A 17,412-nucleotide genomic window follows, 5' to 3' on the forward strand; every position below is an offset into this window, starting at 1 on the left:
ATGGTTGATTTTCCTGGGGCAGTGTCCGGAAATTCGTTATCAAGCCAAGTTTTTGCTTCAACTGTATTTTTTCCCTTCAAAAAGCAATATTTTATCAACACGCGAAATTCCTTTTTATCCATTTTTTTCATAATAACAAAAGTTGCTTCACTAAAAATGCTATAATTCGACTAGTAATGATCCGACAGCCGTCAAATTTATAGACGCGTCTTTTGAAGGTTATGACTAACTGAAAATCATATGGATTTAGTTCTGGTGCCGCCATCTATGTGTCAGGCCGGAGACTTTTCAATTGACCCTAGTATTTCTGCCTTGCTCACGCCTAGTGTGTATTCTTTCTATCTTCGCGCAGATTTCTTCAAGGTCACAATTCAAGCAATTTGAAATAGGCTGTAGACATTAATTTTCAAAGCATTGTCACTTACTGGTAGAGGAGTTTAAAATACTCCATTTTATATTATAAAACATTAATTTCTTAGTTGCTTTTTAAAAAAAGTCGCATATTAATTGCAATAAATTTGAGTAAAATAAGTATTAGGTATTTCAATTGTCCTAGAGATTTCGTTCGCAAACAAAAACTAGATCGCATCATATTTTTTGTAACCTTGTAATCTCTACAGGCGAATTTCAGGATTCACATGAAAAAGCTCCTTCCGGGAAATCGAGAAAGGTAGACTAAAAAGTTTGTATTCGACATCACACAGAGAAAATAATTCATTAGATATCTATCCGCCCCAATTTCAGTAAAAAATAAAACAACAAACAGAAAAACGCTCGTGTAATTTCTATTCGAAACGGTCGGATTCGAACAGTTTCGTCGCATAAATAGTTGATTATTGAAACACAAGATCGGACGGAATAACGCGCGCGATCCGATGCGTCCGTCGCGATGCCGGGCGACTGTGATGATGCATGCATATAACGGAGTAAAAAAACTCGAACGCGAAAATTAAAAATTGCTTCTTTTTTTTTCGTCGTTTTCGGTCGCCGACCGGAATGGGAAAAAAAGTTATGCGTTCGATTTAAATGAATTTAATGTAGAATTGGAGGAACGTTTTTTTAAACGAGCCGCTCTGATGTTTACATTTAATCATGTGGGGAATTAAAGATACATATTTCAAGTATAGAACGGCCGGTGGAAAGAGAGAACTTTTCGAAAAAATAAAAAAGAATGTTTCGAATCTATTTATTCCGCAAACAGAAATGGAAAAAATCAACTGACGATCTCTCATATCAAATACGAAGGGGTACACGAATGTATGTAAATATAACCGTAAAAAACACATACATAAATATACCGCATACAGATATATACATATATATGGTACAATTCATTTCCGAATTCAGGACACATGAGATACTCAAAGTAACCATCATTAGTTTTATGCGGAATTACGGTTAATATTATCTGAAAACTCCAGTATAACCCTGCGCATTCGCCAAAATACACAAATACAAAATCAGCTTTTTAAAATTAAATTATAACAAGCAGTATGTAGTATTTATAAAAAGAAGCCTTACCTTTTGTTTCCTAAAATTGAAACGATTCTTTCAAGGTATATGCATAAAAAAAAGCCAAAAAAGGGTCTTCTTCGAGGGTTTGTTTAAAGTAAAAGGTTTTAGATAATTTGTATTTATAAAAAGAAGCATCTGCTGAAAAACTAAAGAATTCAATGCAAATCGTTCGCCCCAACTACAAATCACATATTGTAATTATTATGAATAAATCTGTCATAGTGCTCGTTTGAATACCCTTAATCATACATACAATTGAGTACAGCGTTGCGGGCCGTATTTTCTGAACGGGCCGGAATTGAATTTACCTATACTTTCAACTACGTTTTTCTGGAAAACGATGAACTTTCGGATGTACAAACATTTACTTAATTATTATGTTTTATAGTGCTCTGCCACCTCCTGCATGCTCGAAACCTATTTCTTTTATATCAAAAATGTTTGCTACTTCCTAATTTCTTGAAACGAAATCTCGTTCTTGTTAAGAGAAAGTCTTGTCTTGTCTTGTTTTTACTGCAGTAACACAAGAAAAAAACAAGATAAGGAGATAAAACACTAATTTTTTATATAACCAGTATAGGTATAGGGTGCCCCGCCAAAACTTATATTTTTTGTGAAATCGGACATTTGTTTACCTAATAACTCTATTTATCATGTTTAAAATGTGTTGAAAGTGTAGGAATTTAATTTTATTATAAGATGCTCCCGGAAGCCTAATTTGGTCGATTAAAAATAAATAAGAAAACAATCTTGTGTTTATTTTTTCAAAAACAAGAACCGATCTCGCAAGAACAAGGGCAACCATAAATATGATAGAGACTAGACCAAAACCAACGTCGAGGCTATATTAGTCATGTCTTGGTCTTGCGTTTACGTAGCAACATTATTTTATTGTTATTGGTGATTCAAAAATTGCCAACCTTCAATTTTTATACTTACATCACTTTTAAAACGTGAAAAACATATTTTAATTTAAGGAGCAACGGTTTTTTTACACATGTTACTTTATAAATGCCAACAGATCGACACGGAGATTTTGGTAAATTATGAAAAATTAAATTAAAATACTTACTAGCTTTACTCTGATAGCCTCTCACGATCTCCACTTTTCGATTTTCAAAGTGTTGGAAAAATTTCAGCCTCCATTGTTACCTTTATTTTCTAATAATTGATAATTTATTATCAATGTGATGCAATAAATTGTCTATTCTGAGCTAATATTGGTTCAGTTTTTTACCATATGGTACCATAATCTATTCCCATTGATTTAGTGTTAGAGATTTTGAAATTCAGTTGCAGTGTTGTTTTCTTGCACTCTATATCATCATCATAAGGTCGTCAGTCCTAAGACTGGTTGGACACGCACCTCCACTCTTTCTTATCCTATGCTAATCTTCGCATTTCTCTAAAACTAGAATAACCTACATCCTTAACTATTAACTAACAGTAATCTAATCTAAGTCTGCCTCTATTATATGCCTCCAATATGTCTCTGACTAGACCTTCATGCCTGAGAAGGTGTCCTACCAGCCTATCTCGCCTATTTCTTATTGACTTCTATAGAGTCCTCTGTTCACCTATTCTTTCTAATATCTATTCATTTTGAACCTTCTCTATCTACGGTATCCTCATCATTCGCGTGTAGGTAACATCAGATTTCGAACGCTTCCAACCTTTTCATTTCCGCCGCCCCCACTGTCCATGTTTCGCACCCGTATAGAGCCGAGCTCCAAACATACACCTTTAACAACCTTTTTCGAATTTCTTAATTAATCGTTCGCTAGCATAGAAGTGACTTCTTTTTATTAAAGGCGACTCGACNGTTTTGCCCGCTATGCACTCGACACGTGAGTTTGACAAATCAACACGCGGTTTAAATTTGTAATATAAACATTGACGGCGACACTTCTAAGTTCTGGCGCTAATAAGTGCGTCTTTCTGCGATTGGCAACAGTATTCCCTACCTTACCGATTTCTAAAATGTGAGGTTAAGTCGTTCATTTGTTTATAATAGTTTGGAATTCCTCTGCTTTATATCCCTACTAATTCTTCCGTCCTGACTTATCTGACTTCCTAGATACGTACAATCAGCCACTTCTAATTATTTGTATCTTATCTTTATATTCGCTCTTTCCCTATTTTTTTCTTCCCTTGCATCTTTAACTCCTCCTTGATAGATGCTAAAACTGCTATATCATTCCTATATAACGAAAAATTTCTACAACGAAATAAAATCCTCGCTCTTTTGGGTGTTATTACCAAGAGTGTGCACTGTATAATTAGTGAAAAAAACTAAAATAAAAACAACTTAATAAAGGTCTCATTATTTTTATTACTTCGAATAGGTAGTGAGTCCATGGACTTTCAGATGTCCAAACCATGTATTAGATAGTACAATAAAAATTATCTGCCCCGATGCAGTTTCATAATAAAAGTATTTATTGTTTCTGAATCATCCCCCTCACTTTATTTTTCAGTCCATTAAAATCCCTTTTATTATGCATGCATATTAAGTATGTAAGGGGTCTCTCTTCGGAAGCACGTGTTTGTGTTTCGTTATACGTCGCTATCCAAAAAGTGAAAAATGTTTTTGTTCCATTTTAAAACAAAACATAAAGATAAAGCAGTTAAAAAAACTGTCCCTATAAGCAAAGCAGATCGTGATGTTTCTAATCGTAAGTAGTAAATTGGTCTGTTTAACTAGACGTGGCTTTCAATCCTTACAGGATTTTAATGAAATAAAATAGTACATTGTTTTTTTTATGTTTCAAAAAGTTTAATTTATAAAAATTAATTTTGGCATACCACGATTTTAGCCCACACCATACTGTACACAGTACATATCAATAATATTGCTAAATTATTACAAACAGAAATGAAAGATAAGCAGTTTAACAAACTGGAATTAAATGTACCTAGTGATAATATTATTAATCCCCAGTTTGATTTTAAGACTTGTTATAAGTAGATATACAAATACACATTTCGAATTTTCCGCTCAGTTGGGCTTAAATGCCAAATTTGGTAGAATGCCGGAAGAAATTAGCAAATCTCGCCTTATTGTTCTGAGTAAAATTAGTAGATGACAAATACGGCGATCATTTTGGCATTGGTTCTTGTAATAGTGAGCAGATTGCCATCTGCTCAAATCGTTTCTAGTCAGATGCCGAATCAGGGTAACTTAAACTAACTGCAACTAGGGATCGACTGATATTAATATTGATGTCGATATTGGTATATCGGTCATATCGGCTTTCTGGGACTGGTATCCGCGTGTACCAGTATCGATCCAATATAATTAAATATTTCAATTGCCAAGTAAAGTAGTTCATCTGTCACGGGAATCAAGTCTCGAAGGTTTTTCCTGCTTTTTAAGAGTATGTTTTAACTTCCCCCCTAAAACATTCATCATCATAAGGTCGTCAGTTCTAAGACTGGTTGAACATGCACCTTCACTCTTTCCTATTCTGAGATAATCTTCGCAATATACGATAGCATTTTTCTACACCATTTATGTTCCGTTATACGCTACGTTTGATGCCATTCTAGCGGCTCTTCAGTGGTCTTTTTTGCTGGACATCCGGAGGATTGACAAGCGACACAATGGGTATATATGGCATCTTTCAGAGACAAATTATAGCCTTTACAGCATTTGCTGGATATCTGGAGGACAGACAAGCGACAAAATGGGTATATATGCCATCTTTCAGTGACAAATTATAGCCTTTACAGCATTTATATTCCATGATACATTATGTTTGGTGCCATCCTGGCGGCTTTTAAGTCGCTTTTTGCTGAACCTCAGGATATATATATATATATCATCTTTCGGAGACAAATTTTAGCCCTTACGGTATCTCTCTATTCTATTCCATTTGACGATACACTATGTGTAATGCCAACTTGACGGCTCTTCAATTGTTTTTTACTGATCTGCTTGAGGCTGCACTCCCGAAAAAATGGGTAGAAATACAATGTAACGGTGACAAATTACAGCCCTTGCAGTGTTTGTCTACACCATTTTTACTCAGTGATACACTTTGTTTGGTGTCATCATGGCGGCTGTTCAGTCGTATTTCGCTGGACATCTGGAGGATAGACAAGCGACAAAATGGGTATATATGCCATCTTTCAGCGACAAATTATAGCCTTTACAGCATTTTTCTACAGCATTTATATTCCTCCACAGCATTTATAGTCCGTGATACGTTATGTTTGGCGCAATTCTGATGGCTTTTCAGTCGTTTTTTGCTGAACCGATCCTGAGGATTGACAAGCGACAAAATGGGTATATATACCATCTTTCAACGACAAATTATAGCCTTTACAGCATTTATATTCCGTGATACATTGTGTTTGGCGCCTTCCTGGCGGCTCTTCAGTCGTATTTTGCTGATTATCTGGAGGATTGACATAGTGACAATATGGGTATATATACCATCTTTCAGCGACAAATTATAGCCTCCACAGCATTTATAGTCCGTGATACGTTATGTTTGGCGCAATTCTGATGGCTTTTCAGTCGTTTTTTGCTGAACCTCTGGAGGATTGACAAGCGACAAAATGGGTATATATACCATCTTTCAGCGAAAAATTATAGCCCTTACGGAATCTCTCTACCCTATTTGCTCTATACTATTTCCATTTTGAAATACACTGTCTAGTATCAGTTTGATATAAGCCTAGCACGTCGTCTATTTTTCAGTAACCCGGTGGAGCGACAGATTATTAGATTTAGTGACAAATTAGCGACAAATTATACATATACATATAACTTTGTTGTGTCAGCTTGATCATGACATCGTTCATGACGACCACCTGTATAACATTTATAACTAACGTAGGTAACTGAAATACAATTATAATGCAAGTATTTCTCAGAAATAATGCTTTTTGAATCTTTTGCCTTTTCTTCTTTATTATTAATCTTTTAAATATGTTGGCTGCTATCTGGTACCTACGTTCTTTTATCGACTTTTACGTAATAAAGCCAACCAAGTACACAAAGTGTCAACTTTTATTGAGCGGGAGTGTACCGTGATGGTTAACAATGTCCGAATATAAATTAGGGTGGCAAAAATAAATAAAAGGGGACCAAACGCGGAATCGATAAAAATTTTCGTGTGCATGTTCGTGTGTTTGAATGAATGTAAGTAACTATTTGTTTCGCAAGCAATGTGTGTATGTATGTATGTAGGTGTATATGTATTGAAATTGCATGGCCGCATTTTTACAAGCGAAAATTCTCCGGAGAATTTAGTTCGAATGAATTTTATATGACAGGGCAAATTGCCTTTCGGATGTGTCCCATCCCATTTTTCGTTTTTTCAGTTTTTTTCATTTTTTTTTTTGTTTTTTGTTTTAGTGATGTACACACGCCCGTAATTTCCTTTGCAAAAAATAACGTCCTTCTGTACATACGTACGTATGAATGTATGTACCGACAAAAAATTATCACCGTTTCCTTTGTAAGCATGCATGTTTCCATTCGAACGATGAACGGGTAAAAAAATTGAAAAAATAAAACCGACGCTAGAGCAAATGTCATCCGGCGTCTGTCGATGGCACAAATTCCGTATCCGATCATTTTCTATGCCGCCACGGGAAAAATATATTATCATCGATTGCAATATTTCTACGAAAATCATTTCGGGGGACCAAAAAGTTACTCGAGAACACAAATGACAACTTATGACAATAGTAAAGAGCAATTTATTGAAAGGTAGAGTGCTAAAATTGTTCTAACTGGTTTTACTAAGAAAAACTTTAAGAAGCAATGTTGCAATAAACCTATCGGGTTGTTCGGAAAGTCATTTCGTTTTTTCCCGACAGAGAATTTAATTGTATTCTTTTGCACCCAACTTCACATTTAAGCCGTATAATTTTTATATGCTTTGAGAGCTCATATAGCAAGGCTTGTGTGTGAAAAATTCCAATTAATTCTACGCAGTAGTTTTTGGTTGGTGCCCTTTTAAATATGGAGAGCGATAAGCAGCATTTTCGACATATCTTACTGTTTTACTACAGAAAGGGTAAAAATGCTGTTCAAGCCAGAAAGAAATTGACTGATGTGTATGGAGAAGGTGTGTTGACAGTACGCCAGTGCCAGAACTGGTTCGCTAAATTTCGATCCGGCAATTTTGATGTCGAAGATGCACCACGTTCGGGAAGGCCGGTTGAAGCTGATAAAGACGCGATAAAGGCATTAGTTGATGTGAACCGGCGAATAACAACACGTGAGATCGGATTGAGGTTAAATTTATCAAATTCAACAGTTTATGACCACTTGAAAGGCCTGGGATTATCCTCGAAGCTCGATGTATGGGTTCCCCATGTTCTCACAGAGAGAAATCTGTGTCGCCGCATTGACGTCTGCGATTCGCTTCTCAAACGTCACGAAAATGATCCGTTTTTGAAGCGCATCATCACTGGGGACGAAAAATGGGTTGTATACAACAACGTCAAACGCAAGAGGTCATGGAGCAAAAAAGATGAACCGGCTCAAACCATTTCCAAAGCCGATATTCACCAAAAAAAGGTGATGCTGTCTGTTTGGTGGGATTTTAAAGGAATCGTTTTTTTTGAGCTTTTACCGGATAACACAACGATTAATTCGGAAGTCTACTGTCATCAGCTGGACAAACTGAATGATGCACTTCAACAGAAAAGGTCAGAACTAATCAACAGGAAAGGTGTAGTGTTTCACCAAGACAACGCGAGACCTCACACAAGTTTGGTCACTCGCCAAAAGCTTTTACAGCTTGAATGGGATACAATGCTACACCCACCATATTCTCCAGACCTGGCACCATCGGATTATTATTTGTTCCGGTCACTCCAAAATTTTTTAGACGGTAAAACCTTCACCTCAAATGAGGAGGTCAAAAACCTCCTCGATCAGTTTTTTGCCAGCAAAGACCAAAAATTTTATGAGCGTGGAATTATGCTACTACCAGAAAGATGGCAAAAGGTGTTGGACCAGAACGGTCAATATATAATTTAATAAAGTATTTGTTTATTATACGAAAACTGTCTTTCATTTCCACAAAAAAAAACGAAATGACTTTCTGAACAACCCTATACATTTGTTTCTCAGTATTTTTTGTGATCTGTCTGGATCCTATATGCAAAAGATGCGCAATGTTTTATAGAAGTAAATCCGTTCAAAAAGTGATTCTGTATGGATTTTCCTATCCACGCCGCCTTTGATGATTGCATGTAATAGAATATCCCACTGTTTAGTTCTCTGCTCGTCACTAGTGTATAGGAACTTAATTTGGTTACATATACGTATACATAGGACGTAGGAATATTCTATTACATGCAATAATTAAAGGGCGGCATCATTTAAAAAATACGACATGGTATAGAACAATTTGTACAAATACCTTTTGAACCAACCTATACATTATGTTTTACTACAGCAAATACCACGAGATGGCGACATACCGCCTGTAACCTTATGTTTACATTGCTTTTGAACTACCTTGTACATTTATATTTTACTACAACAAATGCCGTAAGATGGCCCCACACCGCCTGTAGCCTTATATTTTTACATTACTTTTGAACCAACCTATACATTTACGTTGTACTACAGCAAATACCACAAGATGGTGACATACCCACTATAGCCTTATGTTATGTTTACATTACTCTTGAACCACCCTGTATATTTATATTTTACTACAACAAATGCCACAAGATGGCCCCACACTGCCTGTAGCCTTATATTTTTACATTAACTTTAAACCACCATACACATTTACCTTTTACTACAGCAAATACCACAAGATGGCGACATACCGTCTGTAGCCTTATATTATGTTTCCATTACTTTTGAACCACCCTATATATTTATATATTACTACAACAAATGCCACAAGATGGCCCCACACTGCCTGTAGCCTTATATTTTTACATTAACTTTAAACCATCCTATACATTTACGTTTTACTAAAGCAAATGTCACAAGATGGCCTCATACTGCCTGTAGCCTTATATTTTAAATTAATTTTGAATCACCCTATATATTTACGTTTTACTACAGCAATTGTCACAAGATGGCCTCATACTGCCTGTAGACTTATATTTTTACATTAATTTTGAAGCACCCTATACATTTACGTTTCACTACAGCAAATGCCACAAGATGGCGACATACTGCCTATAACCTTATAATATGTTCACATTACTTTTGAACCATCCTGAATATTTACCTTTTACTACTATAATGTATAAATTCCACAAGCGCTTTAAAATGTCATAGTGGTGTTTTTTTTGAAAGCCTTTTTGCATTTTAAGAGGTTTTTGTTTTTTTTTCTCTTACATTTATTAATTATTACAAAAACTTAAATGAGGATCACTATTATTCCAACTATTTCCAATGTTTTCCGACGAGGGTATGACAGCAACAACAATTTTTTCCCATTAATTTCGAATATATATATTTACAATTATTCATTTCATGCGTATAGTCAGATTTGAAAAATTCAGTCAGAAGGTCTTGAGCTAAGATAGGTAGATATTGTAAATTGTAATTTTGTTCATACCAATAGGACGTTATCAAAATTTTAAAAGAAATAGATAAATGAATACAAAAAGCGATAAAAAATTAACCAAATAATGGTCCATTTTGAGACAACAAGTAAATACTCAATATAAAACTTACCAAAAGGCCTCCACTCTCGCAGATTTTCGATTGGCTCCAAATTATCTGTAACAATAAAACAGAGTACGTTTTATATTTTTATCAAATGATAAACATTATTTCATTTATTTATTAAAATTAGAAAAATTAATAACTAATCCTAAAAGTAACCATCTTGTTATTAAAATTTAAGTAACTTAAATCATGCAAAGATTTACAATGATTTAAAATAAAACGATAGGATACAGTTTGAATCTTGGATTCTTTCTAATAATTGCATTTCTTATTAATTTTTTTTTAATGGTTTTTTGGTTATCGGCAAGATTATCTATTAAATGGTTTCCTCGTTTTTTTATTTCAACTATTCTTATTGCTAACGCTTCTTATACTTTTAACTAGACATTTATTTAAATATCCTCTTGGAACAACACTAGGAGAAATGCATTTCTGGCAGGTAATAAACAAAATCGATATGCATTTATGAAAAATCGTTATCAATCGATATCTTTAATTTTCAAATAATAAACAAATGCTTATTAATAGTAATATGCACTGTTAATAAAATACCTACGTGTCATATTGGTAGTTAAGTTTTTTAATTAGATCAAAACACTTTAATAACACTTTAAATGTAAAACATGATTACTAGACACTTTTTAAAAATGGACATATTTAAAACTGGTTGCTTAGTAACCAACGAACAAGTTGTTGAAAAATGAGGGTGGCGGCGTCAGACGCATCACAGCTGACGCCAGTACATAACCTATGTATATGTATATATGTCGTATACATCCATAGTGGACGACCACAAGAAAAGTTCCTAATCTACAGGTTGTTGTATGTTTTTTATTCCTCATGTTTCAACGTCAACAAGCCCGAAAAGAAACTACCAGATAAATGTCACGTCATAGACACCCACTAGTCTTCAGTAAAAGTTTCAAAACATGGGCGTCTAAGGCGTCTTATTTCCCTTACTTAAGTTCACCTAACAAAATAAATACAAAACAGTATAGTGGAAAACTTACCCCGTCAGATAAAAAACAACAATATGCGTTAGCAATTACGAATTCTGTTATTCACTATTATTTATAAACTTCACAAAAACACTAGTTTTGAGTATTAAGAAACGGTCAAGGAACCGCCGCAGTGCTGGAATGCAGTTTAAGCAGGTGGAGGGACGCGTCGTGTCGCGGCGGCCGTCGGAAATTGCGGCGCTGTCGTCGCGGCGCCCGCCACTTGTTGATCTCATTCAAAATTTGTTTCAGTATACCCTTTAAATACTGAAACATTGACACCTATTTTTGAAATCTAACCCATAACAACACCTTTGTTTTGCCCGCTATGCACTCGACACGTGAGTTTGACAAATCAACACGCGGTTTAAATTTGTAATATAAACATTGACGGCGACACTTCTAAGTTCTGGCGCTAATAAGTGCGTCTTTCTGCGATTGGCAACAGTATTCCCTACCTTACCGATTTCTAAAATGTGAGGTTAAGTCGTTCATTTGTTTATAATAGTTTGGAATGATATTTAGTTGATTTATTAATTACACATCCTAAAAAATTTTTTATAAATTATCAGTATTTTACGATTTGAAAATTAATAAAGTGGCTGATGGTGAATGCGTTCATAGAAAGCAAAACAAAACCTGAAAGTCAATTCTTCTCCTCAAAAGGTCACTTATGAGATATATTTTGATGGAAAAGCATAAATATTTAAGAAAACGTGCTATGCTAGGCTATTTGATAATTAATTAGTAACTTTCTGCTTAGACAGGGTAAGCATTTTTTGTTTCTTTTAGAACCCTAATGGTGTTTAGGTACTGATTAGATTTTGGCACGTTCTCATAAAATTATTTATGTTCTAATTGTAAGATATTTAGTTTCAAGTCAAGATGATTCAATGGATTAATTTTTTAATTTTATGAAATAAAGTCAACAGCATATTTTATAAGAATATCTGGAGTAATGCATTGGATTAATATCATCTTGATATTCATGAAAGGGTAGTGTTTTTATTGTAACCAAAAGTTAAATATTCTGTCAAGTACTTATATGTTCATTTACTGATTAACTTTGTCATTACAATTTTTTATGATTTAATATTAGATGTGTTAAACAATCTATTAGTATACATAAGTAACAATTTATATATGTTTAGATCGAAATTTTTATTTAAAAGTTTGGGTACAAAATTTGATACATAATAATTAAATAACATATGCCCATCAAACTACAATTACATACCTCTAATAGTGTTTATCATATATATTTGTTTTATACAATAACAATACTACTTAATTATGTATACCTTCGTCTTTTATGTAAAATATAGTTGTAACTACTAATAAACGTTTAAAAGTTAATACTTTCTTTTATTGATACCAAGTACCTACCAATTAAAATTTCTTTTTACGTTTAATTATCAGAAAATAAAACAAATAATAATTCATAATAAACAAAAAAGTAACTATTTAAAAAAATGAATTGATAAAAGGCAAGAAGGTATTTTATAAAAGCTTAAAATTTCTTCTAAATGCAAAATTAATAACACATTCATTCAAGTTTCCCGAAAATATATAAAATTAACCACAAATCTTAATTTTTAGACAAATCATAAATACCGTGGAATAACAGAATGCTACTAAACTAACTCCATTTTAATTTTAATAAAAAATTAGCCATTGTCAGAATGCAACCCTCAAGTTATTCGAAGAAAGTTTAGAAATTCAGGGAATAAATTACTGTTCATCCTTATCTTTTGCTCCGTGTTTTAAAATGCGAGTGAATTCAACATAATCAAAAAGACCATTTTTAATGGGAGCCTCACGATACATTTCATCAACCTCATCATCAGTAAAACGGTCTCCCATTGTAGTTAAAAGTTCTCTTAAGCGCTCTTCATTGATAATTCCATTATTCTCTTCATCAAAACAACCAAAAGCATTTTTAATTACATCTTCAGGGTCTGTGCCTTGCAAACGTTCACCAAATAGAGTCAAGAACATGGTGAAATTTATGGGACCAGGAGCCTCCATCATCATAGTGTCCAAATAATCATCAGTGGGATTTTTACCTATAGGAAAATCATTGACATAGGTACATTAAAATGTATTTGTTTATGAAATTGGGGATGACATATAAACAGAATTTATAAACCAATAACATGCTAAGTTAATTAAATAGCAACGTATGTAAATACAAACTTACCTAAAGACGCAAGCATGTCATGAAGGTCTTCCTTATCAATAAATCCATCATGATTTTGGTCAATCATATTAAAAGCTTCTTTAAACTCTGCTATTTGAGCTTGATCAAACATAGCAAAAACATTGGAAGTAGCTCGTTGGGCCCTTTTTTTTGAGGTTCCACGACGACTAACAGTTTTTCGTGACGACATTTTGCTAATAACAATAATAACAACATAGTATTATTTCTACTTTGTTTTCTCATTAATCAATGAGGTAAATGTGTCTATAATAAAATAAATATAATTTAAATATAACAAAAAAAAAATACTGAACCAATGTTAATATAAACAGCAAATTCATTTATCACCTATAATTAGACACAAAAGATGAAAAGTTCAATGTACAGAAGAATTTTTTGTAACATTGATAAGTTCTTAATGTAAAAATAACAAACATTTTACTAAAACTTACCCTTGCAGTATTATTTATAGCAGAAATAAAATATTTAATATTTAACAAAAAATCACGAACAATAACGACTAAAACAACGATTTCACTGTACTATTTAGTATGAATCAGAGGAACATCTTTTTGGTTATCCCAATTTATGACATTTCACCACACCTTTCCACTATCCAACCAATAAGAGTGTAGTTTTAAAGCGGTATATTTAAAAATAAGTTAACGTTTTAACTGAAATTTTGAGTTTTTTCATTCATAAAGGAGTGAATTTTAACAAAATATAAGTCTATTAATAGTTATTTGTTGAACGTTGTGGTAATATTGGGATTTTTTAAAGAAAAACTCTGACATATGTGTAATTAGTTCACAAAGAACGTGGATTAATACATAGACGTGCCATATAAAATGATAACGAATATTAAAACATTAATGGAAAATAATACAATACAGAGTAGAGAATTATAACGCATTATTAATACCTTTTAAATAATAATTCCACAAACGTAAGCTACAATTTTTATCGTAAATATGTAACTTTTTACGTTTGTAGACTACATTAAACGCTACCACTGCTTTTTATTCCTAAACTGCAATTAAATTTTGTTTGAATTGAGGTCATTTTACAGCATGACCAAAAATGGTAAAACATTCTTGCAATAATTTTTTGTTGACCATATGCATGATATAATATACATATGTACGTATTACATCACGCAAAAAAATGTATGAGAAAAATTTTAATTTATTTTTGTGGAATCTATCTTGGAAATTAAATAAAAATTGTTTAATTGGAGAAAACAAAGATGATTTTTTTTACTGATTATTGGTATCTACACTATTTAATTTGTTTTGTCAATTAATGAATTTTTTCCTTAAAATTTTTCTCTAATTGAAACATATGGCGTCATCTAACGCATAAGTGCCAAGTTGAGGTAAAAATACGAACTTACACTAAAGAAATTTAACTTGCTTTCACTGATTTCAGTTTCTTGGTTTACATACTGAGCGCTAGATGACACCCCCTTCTTTTTAAATTAAAGTGTTCTGAATTAATCAGCATATTCTTTTAAATTTTTAGTTTTTTTATTATTTAATATAGACTTGTTGGAAAGAGGACATGAAGCGTAATTTCAGAGATTGGGGTGTCAATGAAAAATGAGCTCGTGAAAAGGGTAAATTGTACTTTGAGAACTTTTGGGCAGAAAATACTCACCCATGGTTCGCCAATTTTAAATTCCGCAGAAAAAGTATTGTTTTCATTAATAGAATGAGGTGCAATCACACCTGTCTCAATGAAAGTTTATATAAAATTAAAGTGGTTCAGTCACCGCTTTGTGGTTGTGGTAATTCAATAGAAACAATTAATCATGTTCTCTTCGAATGCATGTGGTACGAGAATGTACGTAAAGAGTTATACAAAAAATTGTTCAAGTTAAGGTTTCCACCTTATTGTATGGAATCGTTAGTAAGTGAGATGAACCCTCTGGTGATCACATGCATTTCAAGGTTTATAAATAAAAATAATATAATAAATAAAAAATAAATACAAATATTTGATGTTCTTTATATGTTATTTAAGCTTAAGTTTTTGCTGTTTTTTTTTCTTGTTGGCCAAATGTGCCTAGGGCTCCAGCCAGTGTACATTTTCGTTTTGTAATAAAAAAAAGGATATGAATTAATCAGCATATATTATATTTTCAATTTTTTATTTTTTAATTATTATGTGCGTATTTTTGTATTTAGGCCATTAAACCTGTTTCATTTATCAAATAAATGAAGAAATAAATAAGAAATAAACAAACTTTTATTATTAACTAAAACATCCGTATTTGACTCAATATTTACTGTTCCATTTATTGGATTAAATATTGTTTATATAACAATAAAATCAATAATTTTACAATGTATGAATATAATATACAAACATTTCTAATCCAATGTATTTGTAACGCATAAATAAACTAAACTACTGAACTGGGGAAGTTCATTGTTTTGAAGGTAAATATATTGGTTGAAAATTAACATTTTAGGTTGAAGGTTTATCCGAAAATTTAGATAAAAATGTTATTGGAAGAATGAGTAATAGCGATATTGTAGGTACTGATGGCGAACAAAAATTTGTAGATAAAAATTTAGAATATTTTATAGAGGATTTTCTTCAGAAGAAAAGTGGTTCTGATATGCGTTTTCTTCGTGGAAAATTTTGGACTTACTGGGAAGTTGATTATGACGTGAATTAATTTTGCTATTGTTATCGAAGAAGAAAGAGAAATGCCTGCCGAAGTAAGCCAATAAACTGTTTAAAAATGTTTTTAATAACAAAAATGTAAAATTTAACCGTGTAAGTCATATGAAAATCCTGTGGTAAAAAAAATCAGAAATAAGGATTTGAAATTTTGACTTTCGAATCGTAAATCGAAATTTGGATTTGCAACAGAAAATTTCGACTTTTAACTAAATAGCGGTTGAAATAAACTTAATCTAATTCAACCCTAACCTACCCTAAGGTAATTGAATCGCGGAGAACAACCATCATAACACTGATGGGTAACATTACAATCAGCTGAACTGTTATCATCGGAAACTGCGATCGATATCTTCAGTTGTATTGCGTTGATAACATGGGCGCTGCCGAACTTCGAGGTATGGCTTTCGCTCACATTGTCAACACATACCACCGAAGATGTCAGCCGCAATTGCCGACGAAACATCTGGGCTTAACAGTTTATTTAGAGTGCGACTTTTCAGTTTCAATCATAATTCTTCCGTATGGATTTCGGTCGTGAAAGCCCTTATGTTGTTGTACTGATGACTCATTACACTACGTCGAAATTTCGAGTAGTAATTTTAAATTTCTAGATATAACTCGAAATTTTCAGTTGTAGCTCGAAATTTTGAGTTGCAACTTGAAATTTCGACTTTTCACGCCTGGAGCTAATAGTTTATTTAGATTACGGCTCTTCGGGCTAAATAATATTTTTTTTCATCAGTACTGTGACGATTGTTGTCTGCAATTCAATTGCCTCAGTTTAGGTTAGGATTGGATTAAATATAAAAGCATTTACTTTGTTCGTGTTGTCTATATTTACCCTAACTATATGAACCTAACCTAACCTAACCTAATTGAATTTTTTAAAGTGAAACTTTTATTAGATCGCCTCAATCTTTTTCGTCCATCTATCGCATGTCGCATTACAGCTGGCAGCGGAGTAGGGGTAAAACTGAAAGGCGTTTGGTAGGACAGCCAAGACCAATATGGCATTTATATTCTCACTCATTCGTGCAAGTGCATGACAATTACATTTATAGACTGTGAACTCAAAGCGAAGATGAAATTGTTGATAGAATAACTGAAGTTCAAAATGATTCAATGATATAAACAAATATTGTTCTCAGTTTTTAACTTGCGTCTATCATCTGAATGATTGCATTTATTATTTATTCCGTACTCTCATACGAAGATTGATATTAAAATTTATGGTTGGATATCTTGCCTACTATTGATTTCCCAGCATCATTCCCATTTTCCAATCATTAAGATATGATTAAGAACGCGATTTTAATTTGAATACCCTAAATCGAATAATTTTC

At 32.9% G+C, this 17,412-nt stretch overlaps 2 protein-coding genes across 4 annotated transcripts in view; both read right to left on the reverse strand.

Annotated features, from left to right (window-relative positions):
* Positions 1 to 11,522, reverse strand: part of LOC108733656 (protein bric-a-brac 1-like) — a 630,997-nt gene extending 619,475 nt beyond the window's left edge. Inside the window, exons 1-2 of one of the 2 annotated variants that reach the window (XM_025979189.1) lie at positions 11,191 to 11,522; positions 10,187 to 10,231 (exon numbers count right to left, since the gene is read on the reverse strand). The gene's annotated coding sequence lies outside the window, so the exon portion shown is untranslated. The remainder of the gene's footprint in view (positions 1 to 10,186; positions 10,232 to 11,190) is intronic. The other variant, XM_025979188.1, reaches the window with a different exon arrangement.
* Positions 11,523 to 12,318: 796 nt separating this feature from the next.
* On the reverse strand, positions 12,319 to 14,063 carry LOC108733685 (myosin regulatory light chain sqh). Of its 2 annotated transcripts, XM_025979192.1 has the most exons (3): positions 13,831 to 14,063; positions 13,379 to 13,572; positions 12,910 to 13,244 (listed from the first exon to the last, which is right to left on the reverse strand). In XM_025979192.1, the coding sequence occupies exons 2-3, from the start codon at positions 13,566 to 13,568 to the stop codon at positions 12,910 to 12,912; spliced, it is 525 nt and encodes a 174-aa protein (XP_025834977.1). In that variant the 5' UTR covers positions 13,569 to 13,572; positions 13,831 to 14,063. The 2 variants fall into 2 exon arrangements, with proteins under 2 accessions (XP_018320463.1, XP_025834977.1); XM_018464961.2 differs by lacking the exon at positions 13,831 to 14,063 and having other exon boundaries at positions 12,319 to 13,244; positions 13,379 to 13,568.
* Between the last annotated feature and the right edge of the window lie 3,349 nt (positions 14,064 to 17,412).

The sequence above is a fragment of the Agrilus planipennis genome, unplaced genomic scaffold (genome assembly GCF_000699045.2).
Source record: "Agrilus planipennis isolate EAB-ADULT unplaced genomic scaffold, Apla_2.0 scaffold32, whole genome shotgun sequence".
NCBI classification, from domain to species: domain Eukaryota; kingdom Metazoa; phylum Arthropoda; class Insecta; order Coleoptera; family Buprestidae; genus Agrilus; species Agrilus planipennis.

Bases quoted from the DNA above. Each gene is read 5' to 3' on its own strand.
- LOC108733685 (XM_018464961.2), bottom strand. From the start codon at position 13,568: ATGTCGTCACGAAAAACTGTTAGTCGTCGTGGAACCTCAAAAAAAAGG. The intron at 13,245-13,378 runs GTAAGTTTGTAT...ATTTTCCTATAG, and splicing joins TGACATGCTTGCGTCTTTAG to GTAAAAATCCCACTGATGAT.